Source organism: Passer domesticus, chromosome 1 (assembly GCF_036417665.1).
Source record: "Passer domesticus isolate bPasDom1 chromosome 1, bPasDom1.hap1, whole genome shotgun sequence".
In the NCBI taxonomy this organism is placed as follows: domain Eukaryota; kingdom Metazoa; phylum Chordata; class Aves; order Passeriformes; family Passeridae; genus Passer; species Passer domesticus.
Genome location: NC_087474.1, coordinates 115,821,817 through 115,836,876, shown reverse-complemented (window position 1 = coordinate 115,836,876; position 15,060 = coordinate 115,821,817). Strand labels below are relative to the sequence as shown.

The following is a 15,060-nucleotide window of genomic DNA, read 5'->3' as shown; positions in this document are numbered from 1 at the left end:
TTGTAAGCCAGGTTACAGCAGTGTAACCACACCACTGTAAACCACCCATCCCAGTACTGAGACAACAACTGGCTTTAAATCAGCCCCAGGAGGTCACAACTGCAGCAGTCCTGCTTTTGAACTATCCTCAGAATTGAGCCCAAATCAGCACCTTTTCCACAGCAGCACACTGTCACCCTTATAGCCTTTTATAAACACCTGACAGAGATCAATTACACTCACTTGGCAGCAGAACCCATTGTGGTGCTCCTGCTGTAGTCCCAAGCTGTTGAACAACCAGTTTCATTCAGAGGTGCTCTGGAAACCTGTTTAAAGATCTCTAGAGCTCTCTCCAGTGGCTGGATGGAGAATGATATACCAATTCTCTGAAAAGGCAAGAGTGAAGTTAATACAGAGTCACCTTATTTCTAGTCTGCAAGGTAGCTGGAGCTTGGCATCTGCAAGTTTGGATCATGGATACCAACAAGTATTTCAAAACTGCTCAGAGCTATTCTACAGGCACTGACACAAAGCTCCTAGAGGTTTGCAAACCTCTCCCTCCCTACCAAGTTCCAGTCAGGTTCAGTGAGCTGCTCCTGCTGGACGACATGCTCTCTTCACAAATTCAATGACTTCACACCAACCAAAATTCAAAATTTTAAACTCTTAGGAGGGAGACACTTTAAGGGAGAAAAGTACTCAGTCAGACGTGCTAAAGTCAAGCCAAGAGTTCTCATTTCAATTTTTGGTGTGGCATAAACATATCACAGGCCCAGAGCCAAGATCCCAAGACAGCAAATTGTTATCGCAGCTCTGCTGCACATTATAAAAATACCACCAGCAGAAGGAAGCAAAGTCATGAGACACTTTTCAATGACTTTCCCAAACCCTGAAAAATGACAGCTGAGTGCAGCAGAGATGTGGTAAGAGCACCTAGTGAATTGAAACAAAAGCTTCCAGGTTCAACCCCCATCTCTGTCATGTGTGGTTACACTGAGATCAGGGATATCTAGTGTTTGCTGTACTTGGTCTCCCAGCTGTAAAACACAGGACACATTCCTGTCTCATGGGAGGAAACAAGGGTTAAAAAACCACTAACACATTGTATTGAAGCACTTACCTGAGTCTCCTCCAGCAGCCAGGGGGAAAGGAACAGACCCTGGCAAAATTGTGACCTTTTTGCTCGTACACAAAAGTGCCTAATCTAGGCCACAGAAAACAAAGTGAAAGAAGTTGATAGCAGTCTGGTGGTAAGCCGGCCTGCTGATGCTGCCTATTCTAACAAACCTCAGTCTGACAAAAAAACTCCCACATTCACAACACTGAAGTATTAGATGACTCAATATTTATAGGATTCTTTTTTAAAAATAAAGTTGGTTGTGTTAGGTTGGGGTCTGGGGATTTTAGGTTTTTTTTTAACCTTATAGAACATTAGCATAGCTCAAGCCAATGGCTGAAAGACTCAGATCTCTATATCCAGACTACTTCTTGTGTGGCTGAAAACAAATGTGTATCTATGATGTTATCTGCAGCCTACAAAAAAGCCTCACAGAGCTGTCAGATCTATATAATAGAAAACTCCATTCAATTACACATTTTTTTTTAGATTTCATTGCAACATTCCTACAAGTCCTTTCAAATGTAGGCAACAACATGTTTTACATATTGAAACAAATTACTGTGAATGCAATGTCAGTTTATTCACTATTATGCCCAAGATTCATGTACGCATGTCACTTCTTATGGGTACATCAGATGCTTAATCTGTACCTGGAGGTAATGAATCCTATACAAATATGTCATGTTAGTTAACAGACAATTATTAAGCTGAAATTTTCTGGCTCTTTGCCACATCATTTTAAGCAATGTATTGTCAACTAAATTATAAATCTCTTGACCCTTCACATGTCATCAACATTTGTGCATTACCAATATGTTCAGCCTAAAGCTACAATGCAATTAGTCATTTAAATTGCAGATCTCTTTCACATATAAGAATTAAGTTCATCTCTAGCACAGAGAATGCACAATATGGGCCAATGAACTGTATTTCTGAAGTGTGTGAATGGCAGTTGAGAATATTTTTGCCTATTTACATGGGGAAAAATTCAGATCAAGTGTATAGCCTAGACTGACAGACGCCAGGAAATCCAGCACAGAAACTGAAACTCTTTAGCTGACAGAGTTGTGCTTTGTTAGGTCTTGAAACAAGTAACTAAGATGCTGAAGACATTTTATAATTGCAATAACTTTTAGCTCTCTTCTTCCCCAAAGGTATGACCATGTCATAGACACTTCAGTTGTCCAAAAGTTTAAATAAGAACCAGAAAAGAGTCTGCATACAGCAAGCATATGCAAAGTAGAAAAAACCTCACCCTCCAGTATCACTTAATACCTATGGGCTGGGTGAAGGGGTGACAGAGACAGAAAGAGACACAGAGAAAGTGAGGAAAACCACTGAAGTGTAGAAACAGATTTTGTAGCCTCGTTCTGAGCACCTACTTATATATAAGTAGCCCAATTTGAGGTGATTGCTTTTAAATTAATTTCATGTAGCTTCTCAGAAAATACTTTAGCAGACTATCATGTATGCATGCCAAAGACCAGACAGTGGCCTCATTGCACAGGGAGCTACCATTTGCTACAGAGCCAATTCATGCCATTAGATTCACACTTAGACACAGTCATGTCCTTAACACCAATAATGAAGCTGATGAATTGTGCTAGTGTGCTCCCTCATCAGAAGAGCTTATGGCCAAAAAGAGTGGCAGTAGCTTCTACAGTTACCACTTACAAGAGCATAAACTCCTTCTGGAATAAATAATAAAATAAGCCATTGGATTGTCACACACAAGCAAAAACAAATCATGTCTCTTCCCCAGTCACTTGGAAGAGTTGGGTTTACTTCCATTCTGCAGAAAGGACTTGTTGCTCAAAGGCTTAGGTCTTCCTCAGTTCAAACTAAAGAACATTTCCAAAGCTTAAACAAGCACCTTATACAGAATATACCAGCATCCCAAAGTTGTAAAGCAAGAAGGGTAAGTTCTGTTAACAATGATCAGATGTGGCAGACACAAGAGAAGATGACAAGCTCATTTCCTCCACCCACAGTCAATACTAAAAATGGAACAATGACCACTGTGGTAAACAAGGCATTTCTTCCATTTTTGCTTGCCAAACTTCTTTGCAGAAGGAGAATGCAAGTGTGGACTGCTGTATTAGATGTGCACAGCCCTGGAAGTATCACATTATTTCAAGTATGTTGGCCAGGGTTAGGAGTTCAACAGAAAGGGAGTATTTGAATGGCTCTGCACTGACCACAGCCTATCAGCTGCATGATTTACTTATGTAGCAACTACTTGCAGTAGCTTGTTTCCACAACAAAGCCAGACTATCTGTGACAAGGCAAGACCCACACTTATTAACAGAGCAGCCAGTCTTGGCAGGGGACAGAACAGACACAAGCAGTATCTGGAAAGAGGAATTTCCTTTACCATTGGATCTGGCAAAATGAAAGAAAAGACACGAGATGTACAACCCTGAGTCAGTCAGTGGAACCAGTGTGGAAGAAAGCAAGCGAAGAACTCGGCACCAATAGCACTTTGGGGCAGGAGAGACTGCATCACTTCTAAGTACTTAAGGTGTTATCATGGAGCCAGAAAAGTAGCACAAAGCAAGTGTTCTACCCCAAAAAATTACACTGAAGTACTGGTATTCAACTAAGTTTTCCTATACGAAGTAGAAGAAGGGCCCAACCACAGTATTCAGATGACAACCATAAGTGTAACAGCCAGTCTTCTGAGTCTACTTTCAGAAACATCTGCGGACTTTTTTCCTCCCTGGTCCATGATTTTGCAGAAATACACAGCTCTTGGTTCAAAGCCAAAGATGACCTTGCACCCAAGACACATCAGAATAGAAGGAAAGAAAGTTTAAGGACTCAGAACTGTAGTCTTCAAATTTCTAAGATTCCAGTTACAGTGGAAATGAGAAAAAGCTGTTTTCCAAAATGGCTTTGTCAACAGAAAAGCAGCAAAACTTAATAAAAAATATTAAAAAAATCCTTGACTATTTATCAGCACTGAAAACATTATGGGGCGTGTTACCAACCAGTAAAAGCTATGAAACAGAACAAAGAATTGGGAAAATGAGTCTGTGGTTTCAAGTTTACTTTTTTCTTATTTGTTTTAGAAGTGTCCTCCCTTCCCAAGATGAGTTAGTTTTCAATTCTTCCTACCCTTTAATTCATTACTGTTTACCACATGCCCTCAAACTAGGGGAGGAGGAGAGGTGGGTAACAAATGCACAAACCCCAAGACACATATAAATGAAATCCAAAGGCCTCTCCTATTCATTGTATCCAAAAGTGTCCAGACGGATAAGAATGAGAGAAATGAAGATATTGCCACCTCTGGATTACAAGTAGCACAAATTAACACATTTTCACAACAGAGGGATTTTCTTACCAAGGCTTTCTCAAATTGCTTTCTGAACAATACCATTCAAATGTTAAGTTGCAGTGAAGAGAACATGCAAAACTACCCAAACTAGTGTTTCCATCAAGAAAGGAAAAAGAATTCCCATTACACTGATGCCTTTTCTTTCTTTTATTTTTTTTAATTAGGCCTAGAGCATTAGCCTTATTTTTTCATTCCATGATCATCATGGATTTGTCACTACTGCTATTTTAACTTTAGAGATACATAAGCAATCATGGCAATATATAGATTATTCTTTTTATATTGCTTTTAGGCCCATATTAGTTCACAGGCACTCCTCTGAACAAGAGCCTCTTTCTGTACTTGTTACACTATGAGGTGATGAGGCTGCTGGCAAGCAGGCTTCCAGCCTGAAAGCACAAGCTTGTGTCACCACATGTTCTAGTTACCACATTAAAATGACCCATAACAGGTCTCCTGGAAACACCAAGTAAAGCACAATTTCAGACATCAATAATAAGATGAACATGCAGGAATCATGTGCTCAAGTATCTTGGGAAGAAGACTTTTCAGAAGAGGAGCAAAACCCACTGATAGAGTGTGGAGAAATAGAAAACCTTGGGCGGAAGAATCATCCCAGTTAAACACAGATACTTATTTTTGGATAAGTTAGCATACCATGCTCCCTGAAATGCTGGTTTGAGCCCTTCACATTTACTGCAACAGCAGGCAGCAGATCCAAGCAACCCAGTCTGCTGAACTGAACTTTCCCAGTGTCCCAGTATTACGTTTTGGTACTGAACAGAGAAAGGCAAATATATGACAAATTTGCTTACCGAGTTTCACTGTTTTAATACATATTGTAACTGATTAATTCTTCCCTGTCTGCCCAAATACATTAAGGCTTTGGTTTGCGTCAATAATTGCTTGAAACAATTCCTTTCCTTTAATTATTTTGCAGTAGGCAATCATAAAAAGAAGCTGTACAGAGCTGACATGGCCATAGAAGACACGAACAATGTACAAAGAACATTATCCAAAGAAAGTTGGAAGTCATAGTTAAAAATCTTAATCCAATTAGTTAAATATCATTATTCATATTTAGGAATAACTTCTTCTATCATACATGTCTACCAAGTTATTAGTCTTTAAAAATAATAATAGTAAAAAAGAATGTCCCAGGAGTATTGTTCACAGATTTACTTGCCATATTGCACAGTTTAGAAGTTCTGACATTTAAGATTATTTGAGAGTAAAGCTCTCCGTATTTTGTCTGTATTTGCAATTTGAAATGAAAAAACACATCCTGCCCGTTTAAATTATTCTCAGACAGGTTGCCCAAAAAGATGATTCTAAAGATGCCCAAATGTGTATCAGCCTAAGGCCATATTGTACTTGCTTTCAGTTTCAAAGACCTCCTTTCATCTCTGAAGAATGGAATGTTGTTTACTGCTCAGGATGTTTTGCCATGTTATCATGAATGTATTACAAATGTTCTGCTTCTTGAACTAGAGAGTGTTTGTCAAAACCATTCTTTATTCTACACGAGAAGTCTTAAGCCTTTTATAAATCCTGCTCAGATATATTGGGACACTTAAAAACATTTAAATCTAAACATCCTTCTTAAGGATTGCTATCCTGCATAATTTCACAAAATAGTAAAAAAAAAAAGGTCTGAAGAGACATGCTTTCTGTAGCATAAGCCTAAGAACTAGGCATTGGAATGTGAGCTTGCATGAAAGAAACAAAAATGGTTCCACTGTCAGATTTACTTTCACCTACTGCCCTAACAAATCAGTCTATATAGCAACCATATGAGAAGCTGCTTAAAATACAGCAGGTAAATTTGTGACAATGGAATGTTATCAGGGTTTATGGTCAGTTTTAGGCGTGTCATGTCCACATTCTTTTAAAGTGGCGAAGTAAATAATGGATAACCAGCTTTCAACAGCAACACTGTTATCTGTCTTGCTTTGGCATAATCTCATGAAGCTTTTAATAAAGCAGACATACCACAGATTATGAGAAATAACTGAAAAGTACTTAACAGGCAGACTTGTTAAATATTCAGAAACAAATCCGACAATAATTACAGAAAACCACTATGAAGAACAGGAATAGTTACCTGATAGAAGCTTGGGGGAAGATGAGAAAAGGATGGGGAAAACAGTTCTTGTGCTAGACAGATTTTTTCAAGTTTTTCCAGTGGTATTAAAAAAAAAAATAATCATACATTTAGCTTCATGTGAAAGTGCATTAAAAAACTTCAAAGAAGAGAAGAAAAGCTGCTCAAAAGCTGTGAACGCTGTTCTCTGCAGCTTGTTTAGAGAAAGATTTTTTCCCTTCACTTGTGGTTAACAGGGAGCATTCAAAGACCTAATTCTGTATCCATGTCAGGGAAAAAGTAAGTTAAAAATTCGCTGAAACAACTCTATCTCATCTGCTTAGCGAGGCCCCTTGTCACAGACCAGATGAAGAAAAAACTATGGGACAGTTGCCACCACTGTCTCAGTTACAATGCAAATAACTGAGGACAAGGTCCTCCCAGACTCTGCTATGCTAAAATGACAAAGTATTTTCAATCCTACCATCTATTAAAGCTTTCCAGACAACAAGAATGAAAAAGACTGAAGGTTCATCAGAAAGGACAACTTTACCACCATTGCCTCCACACAAGAGTTACTTTCCAGGCTCCTGATGGTTTTGATTATGTCAGGCCAACCAGACTTTCACTTGAGCAGTATCGAGGCTTCATAATAGAGGGGCAAAACTGGCTGTAACACCAATTTCTCCCATCTCCAGCAAAGGTGATGACCTCTAACAGAAGTAGGCTCTCAGTCTCCTCAGGACTTCTGCAGTCACAAAAGCTTCCCAGGTACTGGGAAATGTTACTCTTCAGCACATTGAGAGACTTGCTCAGAAAAGGTTTGTTAAAAGCACTTTCAGTATTCAACTTGAGCCACAGAAGACAGTCTGGCTCATTGACCATTGAATGGTCAAGCTTTACTGACTTAGTGCTTTTTGGGAGAACCTGGCCAAGGTGAACTCACAGAATATTTGAGAAGAGTCCCTAGGCATTGTGCACGGATTAATGTCCACAGTCAAATGTCACATCAAGAACCATTCAAGTCATCCAAACCAGGAACTGTGAGTTTACCTCAGGGGCCATGACAACTACCCACTGCAGAAAGCCACCACAGCTTGGCTCCTCTCCACTATAGATGGGATTTCTCTGAGTCATCATTTAATTTAGTCCTTTACACACCGTGCTCTTATGCACAGTCTTTCCTTTAACACAGAATTACACACTCCCATCAAATTTACCAGAAACAATCCTTTCAACCACCTAACACACAAACTAGGTTTCTTACAGAATGCAACAAACCATTTTGTGTGAGGGAACTCACACTTCTTCCTACAGGGAAAGATAAATGTAATTAATTCAGTATGAAGATGTAATACGATGCGAGTCACGCAAGCCAGGTCTGTACCTCGAGCCCAGATGTAATGTTCAGTGAATCCAATGGTCTTTTCTTCCTTGGTCCAATGGCTGCCAAAGCTGTGAGGTTGGCTTCTCTTTGTTGCATCTGTGCCAATTCCAGCTGTTGCATCTAATTTAAAAAGAAAACACCTGCATTAATTATGATAGACATTATGTTCAAGGTTCTTTTTAGATGTATTTCAGACGGCTCTGTAGCTCCTACAGAAACAATGTGTTTCACAGCATCTTTCCCCTCTTTCTGGTCACTTCTGACAAACACCAGTACTCAGTCATGCTTGAAGCCCCATGGACAGCACTGTTTAACTAACACCCTTTATGGACACCACACTGTGGTATATCAATGCAGCCTTAACACAAGCCTTGCAGCTGCTTCCTTATCTCATAAGGTTTGTTGTTTCTGGTTAATGGAAAATCTTGGTCTGAACTGTTTTATGAAGGTGGGTTAGTATTAAAAAAAATTAAGTTAGCAGGTTATGTGACTTGGTTTTATTCTTATTTCAAAATCTCAATTCCTGACTGCACAAGCAAGATACCAAATTTCCTCTATCAGCTGACCTAAGCACTTAATACTGCCTTTGTGAAACATTGCATTACCCAATTTAACAGGATGCTGGTAGTTGACTACTAGTCTTTCTTTTCCCAGTACATATTTGAATGTTCAGGAACATCTGAAGCAAGGTAGAGATACACTGCACGTTTATTTTCACTCAACTCCAAAACTGTTGAACACTAAGAAATCATTAGAAACAACCTTCACTTGGGTTAGGTAAACTTGGCATGGGATAGAAACCCACAGTAAAGAGCACTAAAATAAAAAAAAAAAAAATTTATTCTTGTATTTCGAGATACATTCTGTTCAATAACTATCCATTCCAGCTGCTCTGGAGCTCAACCCAGTCAGGTCTGCTGACAGACTTACCGTCTTAGATCAGCCACCTTGCTAACACAACCACACTGCTTCCAGATCCACCAGCGGTCCAACTTGGAGCATGGGTGGAGAAGGAAGGTTTTCCAGACATAAACCTCTGGGTGATGTCAACCCTGGAATGGTCTCACCTGCAACTAGTATAGCTCTGTAGCCCTTGTCCTCCCCATTCCCAGGACTTAGATGATTGTTCACATGGGGATTCTCTGCACGGATGTGTGTACATGTCTTAAAAAAACTAAGTACAACCATACCATGTGTAGGAAATCATCCAAATCTCCCCCACCATAAACCCAATGAATTACCTTGATTTCCTCACCCAATCAATACAGATATCTTGTGTACCAAGCTTGTAACACCCTGTGATTTTGGTTGCTTTTCAGCTCTCAGAGATCCCACTTGGAGAGAAGAAGAGCAGCTGGTAACAACTGAGCTTGCAGCCCCTACATGGTATGAGTCCCCTACTTGCTACCACTTAAATAAAGAAGCATCCAATGAAACACTTTGGGGCTCATGGGGAGTGTTTTGGGAAAGAGAGACTTTGGCTGGGTAGTTTCTGGGTGGGTGGGGTTACAAGCCTTATTTTACATCATGTAAGTAGACTTTAGTGATGGTGGCAGCTTCACATCAGGTAGTGCAGCAACTAGGCTATTTAAACAAAAACAGTATCTCAGGGCAAGATTCCTTAAAGGACAATGTTCCCTGGAAGACTCAAACGGCTCAAGGTTTTTCAGCAGAAATCAGGGAAAGAAAGATTTTAACAAATACATTGAGAATAAAGTTTTTGGGGGGTTTGTATGTTTCAGTTTTGAAAACAGCACTATTTGAAAGTCATCTTTGATCATTCTATGTAGGCTTTTATTGTAGTAGTACGTTTTCAAAGCTAGATATCAGCATTCACTTACCACACACACTATTCTTGCTTTTGTGTGCAGTGTACACAATTAAAACCTTATTTATCAAAATTCACTCAATTGAGTCATCTTGTTTTTATCCAAATATACACGATTGCTTTCAAGAATACTTTACAGACTACAAACTTTCAAACTACTAGTATTTTTTAATTGTCTGAGGTTAACTCTAGCCAGCTTAAGTAGCATAAAATGTTTAAGATAAATTTTCTTTTAATCTCATATATAGATTAAATCTCATATCTTTATATTCAGTGACACACTCCAGCCAATCAGAGATGGAGGAAGGTGAAAATAAATTAAAAGAAAAATTTGAAACTTTGCAAACTGTGAAAGATTGAGGCAGGAGCAATAAAGTGCTTAGAATAAATGTTAAATCTCAGCAATAAAATGCTGAGATTTTTGGCAGAGGCAGGTGCTGACTTCCAGCCTCAGCTGCCCAGGCCTCCAACACCTGGAGCCACTCATCCTTACAGCAGCTATGGAGCATCCCTGCAGAAGCAAGTAGTCCTTCCTGCCAGCAGGGTAGTGCAGTCATCACAATGGTCACGTGTACACCACAGTCTTCTTGCCATCAGAAGGGGCATTGCAACATGCCATGCACACAGCACCCCTCTGGGGAAAGATTAGACTACTAAAGGCTCCAGTGAAAGAGAAAACCAGAAGGGGAAAGATTATTTGCTTCAATTTAGGAACCATTGCACCCAAAATAAAATGACTTTTAAAACCATTAAACTTAAGACAAAGCAAAACAAACCAAAAGCCTTTATTAGTCTAATCGTGTGCTTCCATCCCTGGGAACCACTGGAAAACACATCCCCATTCCCTCTCAACCCTACAAAACACACACCAACCAGCATTACTGCAGTAAGACTTGTCAAAAACATGTGGCTGCTGAACACCTCTGGCCTGAAGCAGCATTGAAATAAGCCCCTCTCTCCTTTTTACAGGTGTTGATGGGCAGGCATGGCCAAGTGTAAGGACAAAATGCAGAGCTATGAATTAAACACCAAGAGGGCTTTGGGTTGGCATCAGCAGGGAGTGGAGGGGACTGGGCAAGCTGAGGCTCTCATGGTGGAGCATCAGGATGCTGCTCTGGTTGAGGACTGGGCAGTGCCTTGGCACCGTCACCATGGAATTCTAGAGACCAAGCGTGCTGCTGGCACAGACACACTGCAGGAAGGAGCAATGCTCCTGGAGGGCAGTACTGGCAGAGGTAACAAAGGAGAGGATGACAGGGAGACTCTATAAAAAAGATGTGCTTTCTAGAAACAGAACCGATGCATCTTTGACCAGGCAGTTCCCAAAACAATGCTGAAATCATACATCATTAGCAACATCTGCTCTCTGATACGTTTTCCACCTCCTAGCTAGCTAGTCAAAGGATTTTTCAAATCATAGAGAATCTCACCAGGGATTTGGAGCAAAAGAAAAAAAAAAATCATAGTCTTGTTGCATTCTATACATCTCGGGGATTTTTCTGAGAACATAATTAAGACAAATGAATTTAAACACTCAATTTCTATAATGGACTCAACAGATCCCCATTAAGCGATATGGGCAGGCATCCAAATTACCCTGCTGAAGCCAGCAAAATCATCTTTTCATCGAGTTTTGTTCCATTAAAAATTGCACATTAAATGTCTAAATATTGTGTGAGCAGTTAAAAGCACAGGATAAGGAGAAGAGAGGCAGATAATGTCAAGGGATACCCGAGGACACTGGCTGGCTAACTATGGCCAGATTTTCCAAAACAAGATTAGGAAAGAGCAAGAGGTGACTGTGTGGAGTCAAGTCTTTCTTCAATGGTAAGTTTTGTAGCATGTAAGTTAGGGAAGAAAGCTCACTGCATAAGGGGCAGTAAAAGCAGTACATACACTTTATTAAAATATAACATAGAGAAGCTGCACGGTTTCCCTTCTAGAGGTCAGTTTCATTAACGTTGGTGTCTTTGAGTATGATAGGATACAAAGAGAACTGTCACACCCAGGTGAAATCATACTATCATACTTATCTTGACAACAGACTGATCTTCCTTGAAGACTGAAGTGTGTGATGGCAATTCCAGAGGAGCAGGAGGGAGCTGCACCATACACTGGACCCCCAAACCAGCAGGCTGCCCCTCAACCTGACCTACATCATCTGCTGAAAGATGCTGCTCTTCCATCACAGCACAAGAACCCAATGCATGCTCTATTCAAAATCTGTTCCCCAAGAAGGGCAATAAGAGGGGATGGGTTCCAGGGAAGGGGCAAATGAATGTTCATGCTTCCTTACGCCCCCTTCCCGATTTCACATATGCTAAGAATTGCAGTACAAAGAGTTCTAAAAAACCTGTGTATAAAGATCAAATTGCTATGAAAACGTCTCCGTCTCAGAACTTGTAAAATAGTCTTTGTTGCTGCTGGCCTTTTTAATAATAAAAATAGGGTTTAAAGTCTGGTCTTGCAGCAAGCAGGAATCTCTAGGGTGACACAATAACCATTTTAGTTAATCTGACCTGCAGCAGAAATCAGGAAATAAGGTGTGTTTTAAAGTCCTTCCTTATAGTGAAATGGCATTTGCAGCATGGCTGTAATCACACAAAATGAAAGGTTTTAAAATTGACCTCTCTGTTCTTCACTCAATCCTCTGAGAAAAGTATTTTTTTTCCTGCTCACAGAAACTCTCTCACATCTCATACACCACACTGCAGAAAATACGCAAAATCTATTTTTACTTTACACCAATGACATTTTTGAGGCACTTTAATATTAAAAAATAAATTTCAAGTTGTATAAGAAGACGAAGTACTTCAGATATAAGATGCTGAAACTTTTACTTAAAGTAATACTGCAGATTAGTTTTACACTCTTTTGGTTACAAAGCACATGATAATGTAGTTGCCTGCCTTATCAGAGCCTCAATAATGCAAGTTATGCAAATCTCAAGGCTTTCCCTAAAGAGAAAGAATCCCTTAAACAGAACTGATAAAAAGTATACACTGCTACAAATAAAGTCAACTAATTCACAGCAGCTAATCCATGAGGTGTACAGCAGAGGGTGGCTGTATTATCAAAGGTGGGGAAAAAAAAGAGTGTTATCTAGCTGAATACAAGTTCACCTTGGAAAAAGAGTAGATTAAAGTCTTCATGTCTGGCCACAAAGTCCCCAGGACAGGATTCAGATATTTGATATAACCTTTCATAGAGGACAAAGTACATGAAACATTTGCTCTCTAGATCCTCAAAAAACGGTTTTACCAGGGAAGGTTTTTCTACAGGTAGAGATGAGATCACCTCTCTTAGCCAGGGCTCACAGAGCAGTAACAGGACTGAGGTTAAAGAAAAGCCAGACAGGCAGCCCTTGTCCAGCAGATGACATGCCAGCATCGTGCTGCCACGAGAAATTCATACCACTGTCTGCTTCTGCAGGCACTTCAATATACAAAGTACTAGGAAACAAATCTGAGGAGCAGAGAAAAGAAATCTCTCTTCATTTGAACACTAGAACTTATGCCTGGGGGAAAAAAAAAGCCAAAAAATTGTCTTGGCAATGCAATAACAAATATATACAGCCCCATGGATGTAAATGAACTCAGAAAAAATGCTGGCAAGACAGATGTAGCTAAACACCACAATTCTGGACTTGGTTATAATTAAAATAAGAGAAACACTTAAAAGTACATGTACAAGATACTGGGTTTAATATTAAGTAAAAAGTGGGGATGTCTTCACATATGACATTACAGGCAGACAGAGTACAGGACAGATTAAATAAATATTTAAACTAACAGAAGAACTGGCAGGAAAGGAAACCAGGGAAGGCTGAAGACAACTTAATGTATGCCTAAGGGTTATGTGTGCTATCCAGCAATAAGTACATCAGCAGTAATAAAAGCACTAAAGTAGATGAACAAGAATTTTTATAAGACTTGGGGAGGGGGTGGGCAAAGAAAGGAATATAGGCATAGAGAAGAGATAGAAGCTCCCAACACTATCAGCTTCCACAATAAAGAAACTAAACAATAAATTAACATATAGTAAAAGTCATAGGCAGTCAAAGAAACTGTGACCAAATTTTAATGTCTACTTTTTTCTAGATCACATCTGTGAAAGAGAAACCTCAGGACCCATCTGAGCCTTTTACTGCCCTTTACTGTGTATTTTTGAAGAACTAAACACAGAGGTACCTTTTTAGTGGGTCCACTTATCCCACTGAAATGACTTTTCCCTTTTTTGTATCCATTCTCTCTTTTTGACCAGCTTTTTTCAAGCAAGGTTTCTCTGGGTTTCATTATGTTCTCTGTTTAGTGCTTTGAAAGTTGTCTAATGCTCTCAGTCACTTCTCTCTTCATTGTCTTTGGAAGAAAGAACTGCAATTTTTTTCACATTCCCTTTAAGCATTTTAAGGAACTTGAGAAGAAAATGAAAAATAAACCTTAAAATCTGCTTTCAATCCCAAGCCTCTCACACTGGTTGTCATAAAGCTCAATGAGCATTACTGCCTCCAGCCTCTACCTTTCCTATACAAAATTTTCTGCCCTACAGGTTGAATGCGGCTGAATAGCAGACTTCTCATATGAGGGACATTCTCTGAGGAAAACTGACACTTGGAGGCTGCATATTTAAACATTTACCATCCTCTCCTCTTGCCTATAATGCAATTTCTCTTCTTGCAATTGCTTCCTTTCAAACTGTTTTAATTAGCCATACAATTAGTTTCCACTGACTTTTCCCTCTGTTGTAATTTAGATTTAACAGCAGAAAGGCAGAATAGCATGCACTATTTTGAAATGCAGCCCTGACTTACAACAGAGCTGTATATAATACTGTAGATTTCTTTCAGGTTAATAACCCACATACCTGCAGAACAGTCCCTACTGTGGCTGTGAGCCCCAACGTCAGGTGCTTTGCCTGTCTGAAAGGGTGCAATTAAATGTTCTGGAGAACAACAGAACATTTTTCTAGAATACCCATTAAGTAATCCACCCATAGGAACAGGGAAAAAAGAAATTGGTATTTTGAGTTGATATTTTAATATATAATTAACTCTACATGAGGTAAAAATCCAAGGCACAGTGACTTCCTGACCCCTTATTTTGCCCACTCTTGGTAAGAATTTCCAATGTGTTGGAGTGTGTGTTTCCTTTCGCCCATTTTTTTTTGTTTGCTTAACTATTATTGATACATTTCTGTGTTTCCTAGGACACTTGGAACATGATTTCCTCTGTGCAGTCCCATCAGCTTGCCTACTTGAAGGCCCAGGGAAGTTCTTGGGCGTCCGGCATCCAGCATCAAGCTCTCTATGTGCTTTCAGACACTG

The 15,060-nt window shown here is 39.6% G+C and overlaps 1 protein-coding gene across 8 annotated transcripts in view; it reads right to left on the bottom strand.

The window, feature by feature from the left end:
- The window catches only part of TAF4B (TATA-box binding protein associated factor 4b), a 71,359-nt gene that overhangs the window by 4,911 nt on the left and 51,388 nt on the right, over window positions 1-15,060 (bottom strand). For 7 of the 8 annotated variants that reach the window (XM_064435576.1, XM_064435631.1, XM_064435583.1 and 4 more), the window contains one exon: window positions 7,910-8,029. In XM_064435576.1, the coding sequence (XP_064291646.1) occupies window positions 7,910-8,029 (120 nt within the window). Of the gene's footprint in view, window positions 1-222; window positions 366-7,909; window positions 8,030-15,060 lie in introns of all 8 variants that reach the window. The other variant, XM_064435594.1, reaches the window with a different exon arrangement.